The following is a 17,809-nucleotide window of genomic DNA, read 5'->3' on the forward strand; positions in this document are numbered from 1 at the left end:
GCTGCATCTTGTGGAGGTTTCTTCTGCAATTGGAAAATTGCTTTTCTACTTTTTTTTTAATTGTACATCAGCTTGTGACTGGGAAATGCTCATCAACTAGACCCTTTTCAGATGTCTCAGTCAATGCCAGTCCTGGGATGCAGGACCCAAGGACACTGGAGGACAGAGGACTCTCCCCATTGTCCTGTCATTGGGTCTACGGATGTATTTCCAGTGTGTTGGGGGCATTTTGGACCTTAATTATCCAGATAAATCACTCCTTAAACAGTACCTATCCAATTAATTAAGACACAGCATGTTGTTAAAAAAAAAAAGCCTTAATTGGTTCTTAAACTTAGATTCTGTCTTCAGAGTATCTGTGAACCCCCTAAAACTTAAGCACTAATTATTTTGTGTGTAAACATTTGTGGAGGTGAGGGAATGTAACTCAAATTTCACAGGGGTCTGTGATTAAGTAAGAGGTTAAGAACTGCTCATTTTCTTAATTGGTATGTGAAAATACATTCTAGCTGTATGTGGCTTTGAAAATGTGCAATAATGGCTAACTGAGATTCTTAACCTTTTCCCTCAACTTCCTAAGTACTTCTTAAAGTATTTTTACATGGATACTCATTTACAGCATTTGACAAACAATCCTTAACATTTACAAGAAGAGATTCAAATTTAAATATTTTACATAATCATGACCTCAGCTTGGGGTGTGTTTGACAACTTCTGCTGAAGAGTCTAAAAGTTGTTTAGTTATTGCTTTTGATGATGGGGGTCTCTGTCAAAATTTTTTTTTTAATTTTAAAAATTAAAAACTTGGGTGTTACAGGTGTTTGTCTAGATCTCAACTCCTTGAATTGCACACTTTAAATATGTGTAGCTTAGTATGTCAATTACACCTCAATATAGTTTTTTGTAAAGACACCAAAACAGAGGAAATAAAAATTATGACTGAGACTAGATCATATAACCAAGAATAGGGCTGTATGGATTTAAATTGTACAATCAGAACCATGAGTTCTGAAAAAAAAAATCAACTTGGTGGTTGAAACAGCAGTGGAAATGTTTCGAAAATAACATGAAAAAATAACTTTCCTTAAATGATGGACACCAGTGTTTGATAAATGAAAATCTTGATTACTCTATTTGCACTCAAGGAAACATTAAATCTGAACTTCTGAGTTGGTTTGCAAACAGGTTTCCAGAGTCTGGAGTGGGGGAGGGTTTATAACTTTGCAGGTTCCTGGTGTGTGTCCTGATGGGTCCCAAACATTTAAAGTTCCAGTGAACTCAGCTTCTCTTCCTGCATCTGGAGGGAGGGAGCAGAGGTAATTTACACCAACATTACCCTTTCTCTAGAACAGGGGTTTTCAAACTTGGCTGCAGTTGAGAATCATTTGGGGAGCTTTCAAAAATCTTGATGCTCAGGCCACACTCAGACCAATTAAATCAGAATTTCTGAGGGCAGGGCCCAGACACCGGCATTTTATAAGGTGTCCTAGGCGACTTCAATGCAGAGTCAAGGTTGAGGGTCATGTCTGTAGCAAAACGTTAATAATTATTTTAAGAACAAATTTTTACTAGGCTCTTTACTTGGCCTTAGAATGTTTTAAAGACCACCAAAACATCATTGTTTGCATGTATCGCCACAATTCAGATATTCACAGATAATCATCTACAGACACACCTCAGAGATATTGGGGGTTTGCTTCCAGACCACCGAAATAAAGTGAATGTTGCAATAAAGTGACTCACACTAAGTTTTTGGTCTCCTAGTGCACATAAAAGTTATGTTTACACTATACTGTAGTCTATTAAGTGTGCAATAGCATTATGTCTAAAAAAACAAAGGTACCTACCTTAATTAAATATACTTTACGGCTAAAAAGTGCTAACTATCATCTGAGCCTTCCGCAAGTTGTAATCTTTTTGCAAAAGTGACACCAAAGATCACTGATCACAGAAAACCATAACAAATACAGTAATAATGAAAAAGTTCGAAGTATTGTGAGAATTACCAAAACGTGACACAGAGACACGAAATGAGCAAATGATGTTAGAAAAATGGCACCGACAGACTTGCTCGATGCAGGGTTGCCACAGACCTTCAATTTGTAAAATACACGGTATCTGTGAAGTACAATAAAGGAAAGCATAATAAAATGAGGTCTGCCTGTATATCTCTTTTTATTTGTGCAGAATTATTAAAAATAAAAGGGGCTAAACGCACTTGAATCCAGGAATAGAAAAAGACATTCATGGGAAACTGATGAAATTTGAATCAAGTCTGTAGTTCAGGTTATTAATATAGTACCAATGTTAATTTCTTCGTTTTGATAATTATCACATGGTGTGTAGGATATTAACATTGGGGAAGCTGGGTGAGGGGTATAGGAGAACTCTCTTTGTTCTGTAAATCTAATTATTTCAAAATAAAAAGTTTTAAAAATTGAATTAAGAAAGGGAAGGCGGAGCTAGTATTAATCCCACACAATTGTTGATTAACTAACAATAGGAAACATCTCTGAGCACTGAGTCTTGCATTGTGGCCTTGGACACACTATTAATGAACACAACTTAGGGGTGAGGACACCCATACTTAGAGAATCTTCCAATTTTGTCTACATTCTGCTCTATATTTCTTTTCTCCAGGCCCGTCCAGATCCTACAAAATGTCATCAACAGCAGTTCATATTGAAAGACTCACTGACCTATGACACATATGGCCTACGTGCCATATATTCTACTATTAAGAATGATAACACTGCTGGGAATACCTAACACTGGTGCAGTATTTTATAGTTTATAGCACTTTCTAAGTTAGTCTTGTTTTGATTTGCACTGGGAAAAAAGGCAAATGCATGGACTACACCATGGGTCGCAATAAAGGATGAAAGTTCCACTCATTTTATTATAAAATACGCAGCGTAGCACCTGCAGAAATCACACGTGCGTGTGCACACACACACAACACAATACACATGCACAATTTGAAAACACAGTTATTAAATGATCTTGTGTTGGTGACTAGTGGTGCCCAGTGTGAGGGCTGGGGGACGGGGCCACAGGGCAAGCCTAGTGGTTAATGCCCTGTGATCACCACCCTAGACCAAGCCTGCCCCCTGCACAGGCACCGTTCTGTGGTGACAGCTTTCATTCATTCCTTTCCCAGCAGGAAAAGGAGAAAAGGTCAGATGACCAAAGAGGCCAATAGCCAACGCCTCTGGCCCCAGGTGTTGTCAGCCCATGACTGACCACGTCCTGAGTCACCGCCACCGCCCTCTCCTCTTTGTTCTGTCTCCTTATCCTAGTCCCTTGGAGGCCCGGTTCCTGATTTCCTCGGGGTCCCTGACACTCACCATTTCCCGGTGAGTCAGGCCCATCTGCCACCTCTTTTCCAGGAACCGTCTGCCAGCTGCAAAGCCCTGTCCACTGATCTCGGCTGGCCGCCTGCCGCTCCTACAGTCCCCAGAGGAACGCTCCCGCCCAGGCTCGGGGTGAAGAGGTTGGCGGTGGCCACTCTTCCCCTGGACGGTGCCAGAAGATGGTTCATAATCTCTTCATCACTGCCCCCCAGAGGGTCCTCCAGCTGCCAGTTCCACCAGGCCAGGGGGAAGGGACCCTTTCCTCCAGCCTGGACTCTCTCTCTCTGCCCTCCACCCCGGACACACACAAGCCTTCCCTGCCGGCCCAGGGAACCAGAAGCGCCAAGAAAGACCCGGAGCGGTCAGGCTCCATTCCATGGGACAGGCGGACGGGGCTGTGTGGTTTTCCTGCTTGCGTCTCTCCCGGGAGAAGAGCCACTTTCTCCCTGATGTTCACTTCCTTCTGGCTGGTACCATCAGGGCTGTGGTCTAAGACCTTCAGCAAGCGTGCTCCTTGCTCCTTGGCCCAGGACAACAAGCTCATTCTCTGACGCTTGTTTATTCAAAAGCGAAGTCTAGTTGGGACTCCTCTCGAGTTCACTGGCTCTTTCAGAAGAGGAAACGTGCTTGGGAAATGTGAACCATGTGATGAATTGAAACTGTGGTTTCTTTCTAATTAGTGAAAACACATCTGAGTGGCAATCGGGGGAGTTTACAGCGATTCTCAGGAGAAAGGGTAGAAAACATCTGCCTTTGCGGAAGTAGTTACTCTCGACGCATGTTTGTCTTAAAGCATGTCTTAAAATTACTCTGCCGGCTTCTTCCCATCCCAGCCCTCCGGTTCACAGACCCGGTTACTTGATCCCACCCACAGGCACAGAGAACCTTCTACACCAGAAGCAACCACTCCTGCCTTCCTTCTGGCTCCGTTCCCTGAGGCTCCAGGGTTGGGGAGTAACCTGTTCCTTCCAGCTTTCTTTTTTTTTTTTAATTTAATTTGTTTGGGGCTGCACTACATGGCATGCGGGATCTTAGTTCCCTGACCAGGGATCGAACCAGCGCCCCCTGCAGTGCAAGCGCGGAGTCTTAACCGCTGGACCGCCAAGGAAGTCGCCCTCCTGGCTTTCTTGAGGCAGGTGTGACTGCTCCCAACGCTGCTCCCCGATCACACCATCACCTGAAAGGTTGCTAATTTAGAGGGTGACCACCTGTCCAGTTTGCCCACGACAGTACTGATTTACACCCCCTTTTACTCACAGGGTCCCGATCTAGATCATAAATGCTACGGCCACCCTGTCCACGTGCAGCTCCTGGAGGGTCTTCATGCAGGTACACCTGATCATCTCTCCTACCGACCAACGTGGATGCCCCTGTCCTTGCTCTGAGCCCATCCTGCCTTGATGGTTCCATCTGACTGATGGGGCACAGCCTCCCTGAGCTGTCTTGTCCAGCCGCTAACCGAAGCCTGATCTGTTAGTACTGTAGGAAGTCACCTCTGTAACTCGAAGGATTTGGAGGAGTGTGTGTGCATGCGTGTGTATGTGTACACACAGAGGAAAGAAACTTGTGAAACATTTGCTTAGAACAGTTTTTTTTTTTTTTTTTTTTTTTTTTGTGGTACGTGGGTCTCTCACTGTTGTGGCCTCTCCCGTTGAGGAGCACAGGCTCCGCACGTGCAGGCTCAGCGGCCATGGCTCACGGGCCCAGCCGCTCCGCGGCATGTGGGATCTTCCCGGACCGGGGCATGAAACCATGTCTCGTGCATCGGCAGGTGGACTCTCAACCACTGCGCCACCAGGGAAGCCCAAAACAGCTTATTTTTATCCAGGAATCTGTGCAGGTGTTCACTGCAGTCTTTTGCAAACAGTTTATTAAGAAGGAAATTGAAATTTTAGTAAAGATATTCCTTCCTTGTGTTGCAAAACACTGCTGTATAGAGCCAAACGGAAAGATCACTGAACGCAAATGTACTTCTCAACAGATGAACAATCTGAATTTTCGAATTTTATATTCTATTTCAGCGTTGACAGTGAAACTGCACAGATACTTTTCATTTTGAACTTATCATTGCATTGACTTCCTGTTATTGTTATTCCAACACTGGAGAGAAATGTTTCATTTCCAGAAGTTTTCATTTAACTCTAATAGAAAACAAACCCAGACAAATCCACTTTTTAAAAAATAAACATTTCGGGTCTGAACGCGTATTGGCTTGATTATAAGAACTGGTTTACCTCATAATTTCATAATATGAGCATCACCCTAATTATATCCTTTGGCCGTTCCAGGCATGATCACAAGGCCTTTGAAATTCAGATGATGAACTTGTACTGACCCTGAACCACAAGACCCAAGTGGTCTGCAGCTGCCTTCACCGTGGACAGCTGAGACGCTACGACTTCAGGTTCTGTATTTTCCCTTCAGGTTCTCCAAGCACATGGGGCACTTACGTCTCATCTGTGAAGGCGATTCCAAAGTATTCCTTCTCCTTCAGGTTGAAGTGAGATGCCACGAGGTCAAGCAGCTCCTTGGCCAAAAGCTTGGGCTGGAGGGAGAACAAAATGGAAAAAGGGTAAGTGATGAGCGATTACTTTTCCTAAAACATGCACTCTCAGGTTTACAGAATTTTTTGGAAGGAATGTCCCAAAGCTCAAGAACATCCATACAAATGATTTTGATAAAACCCAAAGGAGCAGACAGTGAGGACAGGGTCCTCAATGCACTGAGACCTTCGGCCTTGTTTCCTGGTAGTTTGTTCTATCAGCAAATGGTACTTGCTCACCACCACAGCTGGCAAACCCCGTGGCTTCCTTCCCCACACAGGAGAACATTCTTCAGTGAACTGACAGGAAGAGGTCTTATTAAAAATATATATGTACACATACATATGTAGTAAATATATGTTATGATGTATATCAAATATATATTGTATAACACATGTTATATAACACTATATTAATACTATAATTAATATGTTGTAGAATATGATTATATATATATTTCACATGCACTTATATAGTATTTGCTACGTGCCAGGCCCTGTTCCAAGCACTTTACAAACACCAGCTTCTTTAACCCTCATCACAACCCTGTGAGATGGTTCTATTATTAACTCCATTGTATGGGGAGGAAACAGGTGCCCAAAAATTGAGCATCTCTGTGTAAGTGTTGGGGCTGTGATTTGAGTCCTGGCTCCAGAGACTGCCCTCGACCACTCTCTACGCTCCCATAATTTATTTATTTATTTATTTATTTATATTTTTTTTTGCAGTACGCGGGCCTCTCACTGTTGCAGCCTCTCCCGTTGCGGAGCACAGGCTCTGGACGCGCAGGCTCAGTGGCCATGGCTCACGGGCCTAGCTGCTCCGCGGCATGTGGGATCTTCCCGGACCGGGGCCCGAACCCATGTCCCCTGCATCGGCAGGCGGACTCTCAACCACTGCGCCACCAGGGAAGCCCCATAATTTATTTTTATTTTTATTTTTTTATGGTACGCGGGCCTCTCACTGCTGTGGCGTCTCCCGTTGCGGAGCACAGGCTCCGGACGTGCAGGCCCAGTGGCCATGGCTCACGGGCCCAGCCACTCTGCGGCATGTGGGATCCTCCCGGACCGGGGTATGAACCCGTGTCCCCTGCATCGTCAGGCGGACTCCCAACCACTGCGCCACCAGGGAAGCCCTATGCTCCCATAATTTAAAATCCAAAGAACAGAAGTACCTCCCTGCAAGAAATGTTAACATTAAGGCCAAAGGGCCTTGGGAATAGTATTTAAGAATAAACTGAAATTTTGCCTTTCCAAAGGAGAACAGTTTTACCCAAGAATGTTTTTATCATGAACTCTTTCCTAAAATTTTCTGCCAATCCAAAGGAGTGTGCCAGAGCCTTAGATGTGAAATCACTGTGGCTGTTTGTATTGTCAATACATCAATCACTGTGGTCTATCACTGTTGAGATGACCACAGACCCCCAGGCTCAGAGGTCAGGGAGGAGGGAAAGGCTGATGATGGAGACACGGGGCCAAAAGGGAACAGTTATTTCTAAATTGCCTCCCGGTTCAGGTATTTGCAATGCACTGCCTTAACGGTGACTGTTCTGTTCCACGCATACTCCAAGCTCAGAGCAGAAACAGATTCAAGAAGAGAAAATGTGTGTGTGTGTACATGTATGTGCATTGACGCACATTAGGATACCCTTCCTGAGTATATTTCCTGTTCTGCTCGTTACTCTGTTGCTTTTCTCTATTAAGAAGGGGGATAAGACAATAAATCAAGAGTTATATGACTGTTTTAGAACTACCATATGATCCAGCAATTCCATTTCTGGGTATTTATACGAAAGAAATAAAAACACTAACTCGGGGGCTTCCCTGGTGGTGCGGTGGTCAAGAATCCGCCTGCCAATGCAGGGGACACGGGTTCAAGCCCTGGTCTGGGAAGATCCCACATGCTGCAAAGCAACTAAGCCTGTGTGCCACAACTACTGAGCCCATGCGCCTAGAGCCCATGAGCCACAACTACTGAGCCTGTGCTCTAGAGCCCATGAGCCACAACTACTGAGCCTGCACTGTAGAACCCACGAGCCACAACTACTGAAGCCCGTGCACCTAGAGCCCGTGCTCCGCAACAAGAGAAGCCACCGCAATGAGAAGCCCGCGCATAGCAACAAAGAGTAGCCCCCGCTCGCCGCAACTAGAGAAAAGCCCACGCAGAGCAACAAAGACCCAATGCAGCCAAAAATAAAAAACGAAAACAAACAAAAAAAACACTAACTTGAAAAGAAGTGCACCCCCATACTCACTGCAGCACTGTTTACAAAAGTCTAGACGTGGGAGCAATCTAAGTGTCCATCAATGGATGAACGGATAAAGAAGATGTGGTATACATACACAATGGAATACTATTCAGCCATAAAAAAGAAGGAAATCTTATCATTCACAACAACATGGATAGACCTTGCGGGTACTTTGCTAAGTGAAATAAGTCAGACAGAGAAAGACAAACACTGTATGGTCTTACTTATATGTGGAATCTAAAAAATAAAATTAAAAAATACCTCATAGACACAGAGAACAAACTGGTGGTTGCCAGAGGAGGGGGTAGGGGTGGGTGAAATGGGTGAAGGTGGCAAAAAAAAAAAAAAAGAGAGAGAGAGTTACATCACATTTTAGTTTCTTAATTCACTTTTTTTTGGTGCCACTATGGACTATACTGTGTCCCCTCCTCCCAAATTCATGTGTTGAAGCCCTAACCTCCAATGTGATGGTATTTGGAGGGTGGGGCCTTTGAGAGGTAATTAGGGTTACACGAGGTCATGTGGGCAGGCCCTCAGGATGGGATTAGTGTCCTTATAAGAAGAGATCCCAGAGAGCTTGCTTGCTTTTTCTCTCCACCAGGTGAGGACACAGTGAGAAGGCTGCCAACTACAAGTCAGGAAGAGAGCCCTCATAGAGCCCGACCAGGCTGGCACCCAGACCTCGAACTTTCAGCCTCCAGAACTGTGAGAAAATCAGTGTCTTCTTTTTTTTTTTGGTTGCACTGCACGGCACGTGGGATCTTAGTTCCCTGACCAGAGACTGAACCTATGCCCCCTGCAGTGGAGGCACGGAGTCCTAAACATTGGACAGCCAGGGAAGTCCCCCAGATCAGCGTCTTTTGTTTAAGCCCCCCAGTCTGTGGTATTTTGTAATGGCAGCCCAGGCAGACTAAGACGGGTGTACTTCCTTTTAATTCAACAAACATTTACTGTCTAATGTGTGTAGGGCACTAGCCAATCCTACAGGAGATACAAAAATGCAGAGCACATAGTACGTGTCAATAGGACCTTCAACTTTCATCAGGGCATAGAGTAAGAGCTAGTGTTCATTTTAAAAAGCCAAAGCAGATGGTTCCCTCTTTGCTGCCTCATCCTGAGCTCCCAGGATGGCAGCCTCCGGGCCTCAATCACCATCAATTTACCAATGAAAACTGCCAGAAATGATGGGAGTGGGTTTGAAGCGAGGGCAGAGCTTCCTCCCCCTAGAAGACATGATTAAATCAACAGGAAAATCCATCTTGATAAATCAATGTCATGTAATATTCTATACTCCCGTTCACACTAAAATGTGAAAAAGTGAAAAAGTAACCGTTAGGGAATTCAAGACTGTATGTAAGACCCTCCTTCATAAATAACACAGGGGAAGGCAGGGGAATAAATGTGGCACATCTCAGAGCATCACTGATAAATGACAAAGTATCAGTCCAAGGTGAGGGGGCTCTTGAAGCCTCAGACTGTTTGCTGTGGTCGTGTTGCTGACATCACCTCCATCCCCATAAGGTACCCGGCTGCCCAGATACGAAGCATTTGATGTAGAGCTTGTGACCAAATGTAAGGTAACGTGGCTGATTTCCACACTGTGATGTCCTGTAACTCATCCATCCAAATGTCTGCGTTCCTTTCACAGCAGTCACAGCATTTCCATAATCTGCTATTTCTTTAAACATTTTGATAATCTTTGGGGTTTGCCTTTGAAGCTTGTATCACATGTATAAAAGCATCCTCACTAGTGCTAAGTCTTCTTGTACTCAGAACGGACTTGATTTTTTCACAAGTCATGTGAAGTCAAGTCTGATGAATGGTGACAGAGGTGGTGGAGGTCAGGAGCACATTGGATCAAGCTGGTTTTATAAAATGAGGTATGATTATAAAGTCGTTATTTGTGGGTTCTTAGGGGTGATGGTGAGGTTTCCAGCCTAAACTTGGAAATGACAGAATAAGATTTCCTTCTCTTTGAGAGTTAAACTTGAAAGACAACATCCCAATGGAATTGACCAGCGATACATAAATTTACCCAGAAAGAGAAAAGAATTACTGTTAGGGTCGGAATAATAGTATATCTATCACATGACTAAATATAGTAATTGTTCCATAGAAGGGGCTGGGTGAATGGCCAGTGGGTGTGGGGTGGCGGATGGAGGGGAGTCTGGGAAAAGGAAATGAGCTGGGGAAACAAATGCAGTCTTAGCCAATAGGCCTTAAATATTTGAGTCCCAGTGGTAAGGCTTCCTCTCTGGCAGACATGGAGGCATGAGGAGGCATGACCTTAGCCAGTCATCTGAAACACTCATATTACCTATTTAACTCCCCTTCTTCCAATCTCATACCTTCCAAAGAACTTACTGAGGTTATTATTGCCACGTCCTACATAAGCTGCTGAGCAGCTCCTATGTGACTGCATTATCTTCCAAAATAAGAGACTCATTCCTCTGCCAGTGATGATGCTGAGACTTGGAGACATCAGGCAGGCTGTCTCACAGCAAAGCCAGGCTTCCAGATGAAGTCAGACTGGCCTCACAGGTCACATGCCACCCCACCTCTACTGACTCTACTTCCTGGGTGAGAGGTCAAGGATCATGAGCCCTGAGGGCCCTATCTGGGTGAGGGTTATATTGCTCACTTGAAACCAGAACACTGACATTTTATACATCAATACTGATTTATACATCAGGTACTTTGAACTTGGTTAATGGGAGTCTTCCCCCGAGGATGAACAATCGGGTTTCTGCACTGCAGAGCTAGGGGACTGACCTGACATGTTGAAAAATTCACCAGAATAATGGATGTCACCTTAGGAGCCTTGTTGACACTGACTTTTGGCTTCTCCGTGGTGACACATCCCTATGATTTAGTCTGTCACCGCAATCCTTTTTACATTGCAATTTCTACAGTAAAAAACCAAATGTTCTTGGGGACGCATACACTGAACGCAGCTAAAAGGATCTGAGCGATAGCAGCATCCTCAAATAAACTTTATCATCTCAACCTAACTCTTCAAGGACAGGATCCGCTTGGATGCATATCTTTGGTCAAAAAATAAAAAAAAGGTTAGTCCCATTACTTCATACAACAGTAATTATAGATCCTATGCACCACCCTCAATAAAGAAAAGCCTACATTAATTACCCACAATATATACATGGGGAAATAAAGGCACTGAAGGGGGAGGTAACAGATGCCAGAAGATGTTGAGGTTAGAACTCCTGAATATTAAGTCCCATCAAAAGGTACACTCTTTCTTCCGCTGTCATGGTGGCTGGCAGTGCCCCAGCAAGTGGCTGCTCCATTAATGAGAGCGAGCTCTCCCATCCACCTGATGGACGTGTAGCATGAGTGAGAAATAAACCTCGTTGCTAGGTAACCTTGACATGGGTGGTTGTTTGTCATCACGGCATAACCTAATCTATCCTGATTGGTTCAGGCACCAAAACTTTAATTCCCTGTATGGTAGGTTTAAAACCATTTAAGGCATCAGCCTGTGATTTCCTGATCTTGCAAACTAAGACAATATCCCACCTTGACGCGATGGTGATTAATGAACTACATTTCTTAAACTCATTTGGTGAAGGCTGCTGGGTAGAAAGCTTTATGCTGTTATGTACTTTGAAGGCATGTTTACAGAATCTGTTGATTACAATTTGCCAATTACTTTGTTGTAAACATTTGTGGAGCTTTGCAGGATCGGGCCGGGAGTGAGGCCAGAAAGGCAGCCTGTAGCCCAGTCAAGTTCTACAGGACAAACCGGGCCGGGGCCTCAGTGCCAATGTGGGCAAGGCAAGCCCTGTGCGTCTTGGGTTAGAAACAGCCTGTGCTGGGTCATTGGTGCCACCCCGGCCCTCCGAGGTCAAGACATTTAAGACTGACTTTCTCTCAGCCTGTAATGAACTTTGTTCACTCAATAGCTTTTCTTTTTCTATCTCAGATTCTTTTTCCAATGTGCCCTTCTAAGCTTTTATTCCTCCTTATATCTGACAACTAGAATCTATAAACGTCTGACTCTACCACACAGATCTAAGTTCCCAAGGGTCCTGAACTGTTCCAGTGGGAAGCCATGCACATACCAGCATGTACAGGGTTCTGGAACGGGCCCCATCTATGCTGCCTTCCGAGGTGGGACCTGATTGGATTGTAATGATCAAAAGAACACTTCACACGAATGTACGGCTGTACAGCGCTCTGGGCACATCCCTTCGCCGATGATCTTTCTGGTGAACTCGTGAGCTGTCCAGGCAGTCTGGGGAGAGCCACCTGCTGACCAGGTGGTACCCAAGCTCCTCTCCAGTTTCCCACAGAATATTTTTATTATCACTCACATATTCTACTTTCCATTTAACATGGGTCCATCCCAGAGAGATGCTCTTGGACAAACTGTGTAAGTTCTCAGAGCCTCAGCACCCCAGTGTTCTCCTCTATAAAGTGATGAACTAGATGGATGAATCGAACTCCTGCCTTAAATTTCATTCTTTATTCATTAAACTTATTATTAAATGTAGTTTCTTCCTTCTCTAAAACCTTCCCAACCTTCTCAAGGGTCTAGTCACTCATTCTAGAAAACTTTGCAACCATTCTGGATCCTCCCTGGATCTCTTAAATCTGTCAGTTAACATAGCCATCTTTCTTATATAATCTCTGGCAAGTCACTTGACCTCTCTGTACCTCAGTTTCCTCAGCTGCAAAATGGGGATGATGACCATGCTACATCACAGGGCGGCTATGAGGATTTAATGAATTAATATTGACCTGCATAAGGTACTTAGAGCAAGTGTCTGGCACAAAGCGAATGTTCTATGTGTTCATTATTATTTCAGACCCTCATTATCTCACCTATGAATTATTATAATAATCTCCTAAATGGTATCAAGTTATATATGTCAGTCTGGTATTTAAGGCCACTCTTTTTTTTTTTTTTTTTTTTTTGCGGTATGTGGGCCTCTCACTGTTGTGGCCTCTCCTGTTGCGGAGCACAGGCTCCGGACGCGCAGGCTCAGCGGCCATGGCTCACAGGCGCAGCTGCTCCGCGGCATGCGGGATCCTCCCGGACTGGGGCACGAACCCGTGTTCCCTGCCTCGGCAGGCAGACTCTCAACCACTGCGCCACCAGGGAAGCCCTAAGGCCACTCTTTGAATCTAGTTCCTATCCAACCTCACTTTTGCCCGATTCCCTCCAAAAGTACTCCTTTCTCTCCAATCTCTTTGTATCAGAGTGAAGAAAACACGAATCTCGTTTCTATTTCCAAAACTTTGCCCACAACATCCTCTCCCCCGCCATTTGAATTTTATCTTGCTCAAGGTCCACTTCTTCCAGGAAGCCATCCCTGATCATCCTACCTCCAAACAGTCTCTTTCTCCTCTGAACTCCTATAGCATTTACCACAGGGACTTGGTTCACGCTTGGCATGCATGCTCTTGTGTTGTGATAAATTTATTTTAATTAAAACATTTTTACAAGTATGGTAAAACACACATAACATAAAATTGGCCATCTTAAGCACTTTTCAGTATACAGTTCAATATTGTTAAGTATATTCACATTGTTGTGCAACCAATCTCTAGACCCTTGAGAGGAAAAGGGTCTCCTGCAGTATCCAGGTGGATCTCAAGTGCAATCACATGGGTCCTTCTAAGAGAGAGACTGAGGGAGTTTTGACAGAGACAGACACACACTAGAGGACCGTGTGAAGACAGAAGCAGAGATTGGAGCGATGAAGCTGCATGTCAGGGCAGGCTGGCAGCCACCAGAAACCAGAAGAGGCAAAGAATGGATTTTCCTCTCGAGCTTCCAGAGGAAGCTTGGCTCTGCTGACAGCATGATTTTGACTTCTGCCTTCCAGAACTGTGAGAGAATATGTTTCTGTTATTTTAAGCCCCCAAGTTTGTAGTGGTTTGTTACGGCAGCCTCAGAACACGAATACATGCCCTCAGGCAGAAGCCCCGCAGTGCCTAGCAGGTCCTAATAGCAGGAAACCCCAAATTTGCTGGTTGTTTGAGACATAAAATGGGATCTCAGCAGAAAGCCCTTTACTAGTACTTTATAATGCCATTGACTTTCTGGGCAAGGAAGCCACACACAGAAGTCCAGGTGGAGCAGCCTTTGTATCAGAACTGACGCTGGGTCAGTCACTGGCAGCGTGGGCTTCAACTCAGCGACTTCTCCCCTCAAGCCCTCTTCTGTCATCCGCCACTCCCTTGGGGGCAGCTCACAGATTCAAAATCAATGGAATGGCCACTTCTGAATTAATTGCATTAAAAAAATTAAAACATCACACGGCTCCCATCTGTGCTCTGGGAGGAATCACGGCCGAAAGACTGACCCTCTCACCGCTCCCTCCTCCCCAAGGCGGATCTGGACGATTCGCTTCTGGCTGCAGTGCCCACAGTGACCGCCAGGCTGCCGGGGACAGCTCCGCAGCTGGGCCACACCCTCCCGCTCCGACGGCACCGCCAGCCCCATCCCAGGAAAGGGTGATTCCCGGCCCCGGAGGAGTGGCCGCGTCAGTGGAGGTGGCAGGGAGTCCAGTGCTGAGAGTGGGGAAGAAAGCGTGGTCAGTGTGCCCTTTCTCTCCAACCTTTCTGAAAACCGAGAGAGAAGGAGAGAGGGGGGTGAAGACGGGCAGCTCGGAATCAACGATGCCTGAGCCTGCGGCCTCTTTGAAGCCCTGCCTGTTATTGTGTTTCCCAGAGCAGCTGGGAGCCTGGCTCCCGCCCTCCCTCCCCCCACCCCGCTTCCCCCTCCCCTCCCCCTCCCCCTGGGGGCTCGGCATTAAGCAGCCGAGCGCTCATTGGCTGTTCGTTCGTCCTGGGGAGGGGGCGCCGGTGATCGCGAGAAAGCGTGAGGTCATCGCGCACACAGACGCGGGTCTGGCCGAGCTCCCCCTCCCCGTCACCCCCTTGACGCGCCGGTTGATTAGCTGGGGAGGCTGGCTTCCTTCCTACCCCGTCTGAGCAGCCCCTGGGCTCCGTGGCTGGGGGCAAAGGGGGCACTGCTTCCTTTACGTAGGGTTATTTGCTCTTCTGGGCTCCCAGGCGCCTGGGATAGGCAGGGGTGGGGGGCGTGTACAGCTCAGCGGGTCCTGCCAGAGGGAGCATCTCTCCAGCTGGGAGGTCCCCATCCAGTACGAACCCCAGCTCCTTAGTGGACAGAAGACGAATGCTTTACCTCCGGCTCAGGAGGGACCAGCAGCAGAGCATCTCAGCAAAGCTGGCTCCAGACACAGCCAATACCAACGGTTTCCATTTACTGGGTGCAGCCTCTGTCCCAGCGCAGAACTGAGTCAATCCTTACCCAGCAGGCAGATGCCAGGACTACCCCCATTGGATACAGAAGGAGCCGAAGCACAGAGAAAGCAGTAACTTGCCAAAGGCACACAGCTAGTAACCCGCAGATGTAACTCAACAGTCAGGTGGGTGAAGTCACCCAGGGACGCTGGATTATATAAAGGGCCGGAGAGACTGGTTACCCAACCCACTTAACTGACAGGGCAGGAAACTAAGGTTCAAGGGGTCGAGAAGCCTGTCCACGGACAAGGGAGGTCACCTTAGTGACCAGCATGTGTGGGGATGGGACCCAAGCGCCTGACCAGTCCTTTGCTGGTCCACTTAAGTAGGCGGTTTCAGAAAAGGCTGCAACGATCTGAAACAGGAAGGAAAGAAAACCAAAGGGCATCAATCACATGTGGGTCCTGGCAGGCAAAAAGCATTCACTGCACACACCATGTTAAGGACCAGGTTTCCTGGCTCCTCCCCAGCTTCCTGTCCTGCTGCTGCTGCTGCCCCCCTGGCCCCAGCACCATCACATCCTACAGGCCTCCCCCTGCCAGGTTCTGGGCTCCATGCTTCACTTACACGATCTTATTTCATCTTCAAAGCAAAGCAGCCCTGCAACGTTGTACCGATGAGGACACTGGGGCTTAGAGCAGTTACTGTGCTCAAGGTCACAACCCCCCAAGCGCACAGGGCAGACGAGGGGCTTGAGTCTGGACTGACTCTAAAGCTTTGGTTTTAAATGCCGGGTACAGATCCAGCAAGTCGCAAACAGCACAGACAGGAGGGGTCTGAAGCTGTTTTTTCGAAGCGCAATAGAATTCTGCCAGACAATATGTTCCCGGAGGGCAGGGATCAGGTTTGATCAATATCTATAGCCCAGCCCCCGAGCACAGTGCCCGACACACAGGTTTTTTTGATTGGTAGATGGTTCTAGACTGAAGGGTCATTGTTTGATTGTTACACCAGCCTAGCAGGAAAGCTGAAACCCACACGCCCTCTCAAGGCTGGTTGGAAGCACAGAGCTGCTAGGCAGAGATTGCGGTACCCGGTGGAGAAGGATGGGTCCAGATGCCATATGCCCAGATGCAAAAGAGCCCCTGGGTTTCAATGGGGTCACATACCTCCGGGCACCCACGAAGGAAGCTGTGACATATACTTTGGGAAAGTTACTTGTACACACAGGAAAAGATGTGTTGTGTCTGTATTCCTTTCAACAGACTCTGCCCTTTAACCCAGCATCAGGGACTAACCCTGCTTGTTTCCAAGTTGCTTGTCCCCACGCTTTATACTATTCCTATATATTATTCTCTATGTGATACTAATTTATTCCCTTGTTCTCATCCTCTTATTTCCACATGGTTTCTTCCACATTTTGCTAAGATTCACCCTGGTCCCAGCATGGGGGAAAGTTGGGGTTGAAATCAGTCTGGGAAGCCGAGCCTTCCTCATCCATGCATTTGAATGATACCCAATGGGAAGGCTTTGACAGGCGCACATAATTATTACTCCTCCAGAAATGCAAAGTGCTTCTGCCAGCTGGCTGGGGAGCCTGCTTTATTCAGGATCTGCTCCCCTTGGGACTCTGGGCAGGTGGGCAGGTGTTCATTAGGGAGCGCCTGCTGATTAACATAGTAACCCCCAGACTCCAGCCTGCTCGGGGCAATGTCACAAGAACTGCTCATCCAGGCTCCCCTCGGCGGCCTCTCTGCATTCATGAAATGATAACGGTTTCAGTGAGGCGAAAACACAAAAAGATGTGCAGTACTCAACTTGCCTTTACCAAGGTCAGGCTGACAAGTCTGCAGCCCCAATTCGGAGACACTGGAAGAAAATGGGGGATGCTAAGGTTCTTGGGATTCATCGTCCCCAGTCGTCGTGTTTACCCCTTCTATTATTTTTTTCTTTAACTCAAAGCCTGCCCTGCATTCTGGGTTATGACCCTATCTTGTTCTACAGTGAGTAGTAAATTACTATTTTGGATGTAAACCACCCGTACATTCACTGGGAGGTGAATCCTGGAGGAAGTTCCCCAGGATCAAACTGGCCAATTGGTCACCCTTCCAGTGGGACAAATGGAACCCAGACCAATTCCAACTTGAGGTCTTCACGACATGGCACACTGAAGTACTCCCTTCTTCTGATGTTCAGGGAAGAGTGAAGAAGGGCATCATTCCAGAGCACAGGACGTCGGAGTTTTGAAATTAGCTCTGTGTGGTCCATAGGAAGCCATGGAGTCTAAGGCAAGGCTCAACCATTCCAATCAGTTGTGTAGCCAGCGGTAGCTAGGAGCTCTTAGGAGTTTCAATAGTAAAGGGATGATATGGCAATAGGGCAGAGAGGAAGCGTTAGGGTGGAGCCATTTTCCGGGACAGGTAGGCTGA

General features: G+C 46.5%; 1 protein-coding gene across 6 annotated transcripts in view; it reads right to left on the minus strand.

The window, feature by feature from the left end:
- The window catches only part of FRMD4A (FERM domain containing 4A), a gene marked incomplete at its 3' end in the record, with an annotated part of 330,271 nt that overhangs the window by 138,693 nt on the left and 173,769 nt on the right, over positions 1–17,809 (minus strand). For all 6 annotated transcript variants that reach the window (XM_082647379.1, XM_082647375.1, XM_082647378.1 and 3 more), the window contains exon 3: positions 5,804–5,898. In XM_082647379.1, coding sequence (XP_082503505.1) covers positions 5,804–5,898 — 95 coding nt within the window. The remainder of the gene's footprint in view (positions 1–5,803; positions 5,899–17,809) is intronic.

The sequence above is a fragment of the Grampus griseus genome (assembly GCF_964374135.1).
Source record: "Grampus griseus genome assembly, chromosome: 2".
In the NCBI taxonomy this organism is placed as follows: Eukaryota; Metazoa; Chordata; class Mammalia; order Artiodactyla; family Delphinidae; genus Grampus; species Grampus griseus.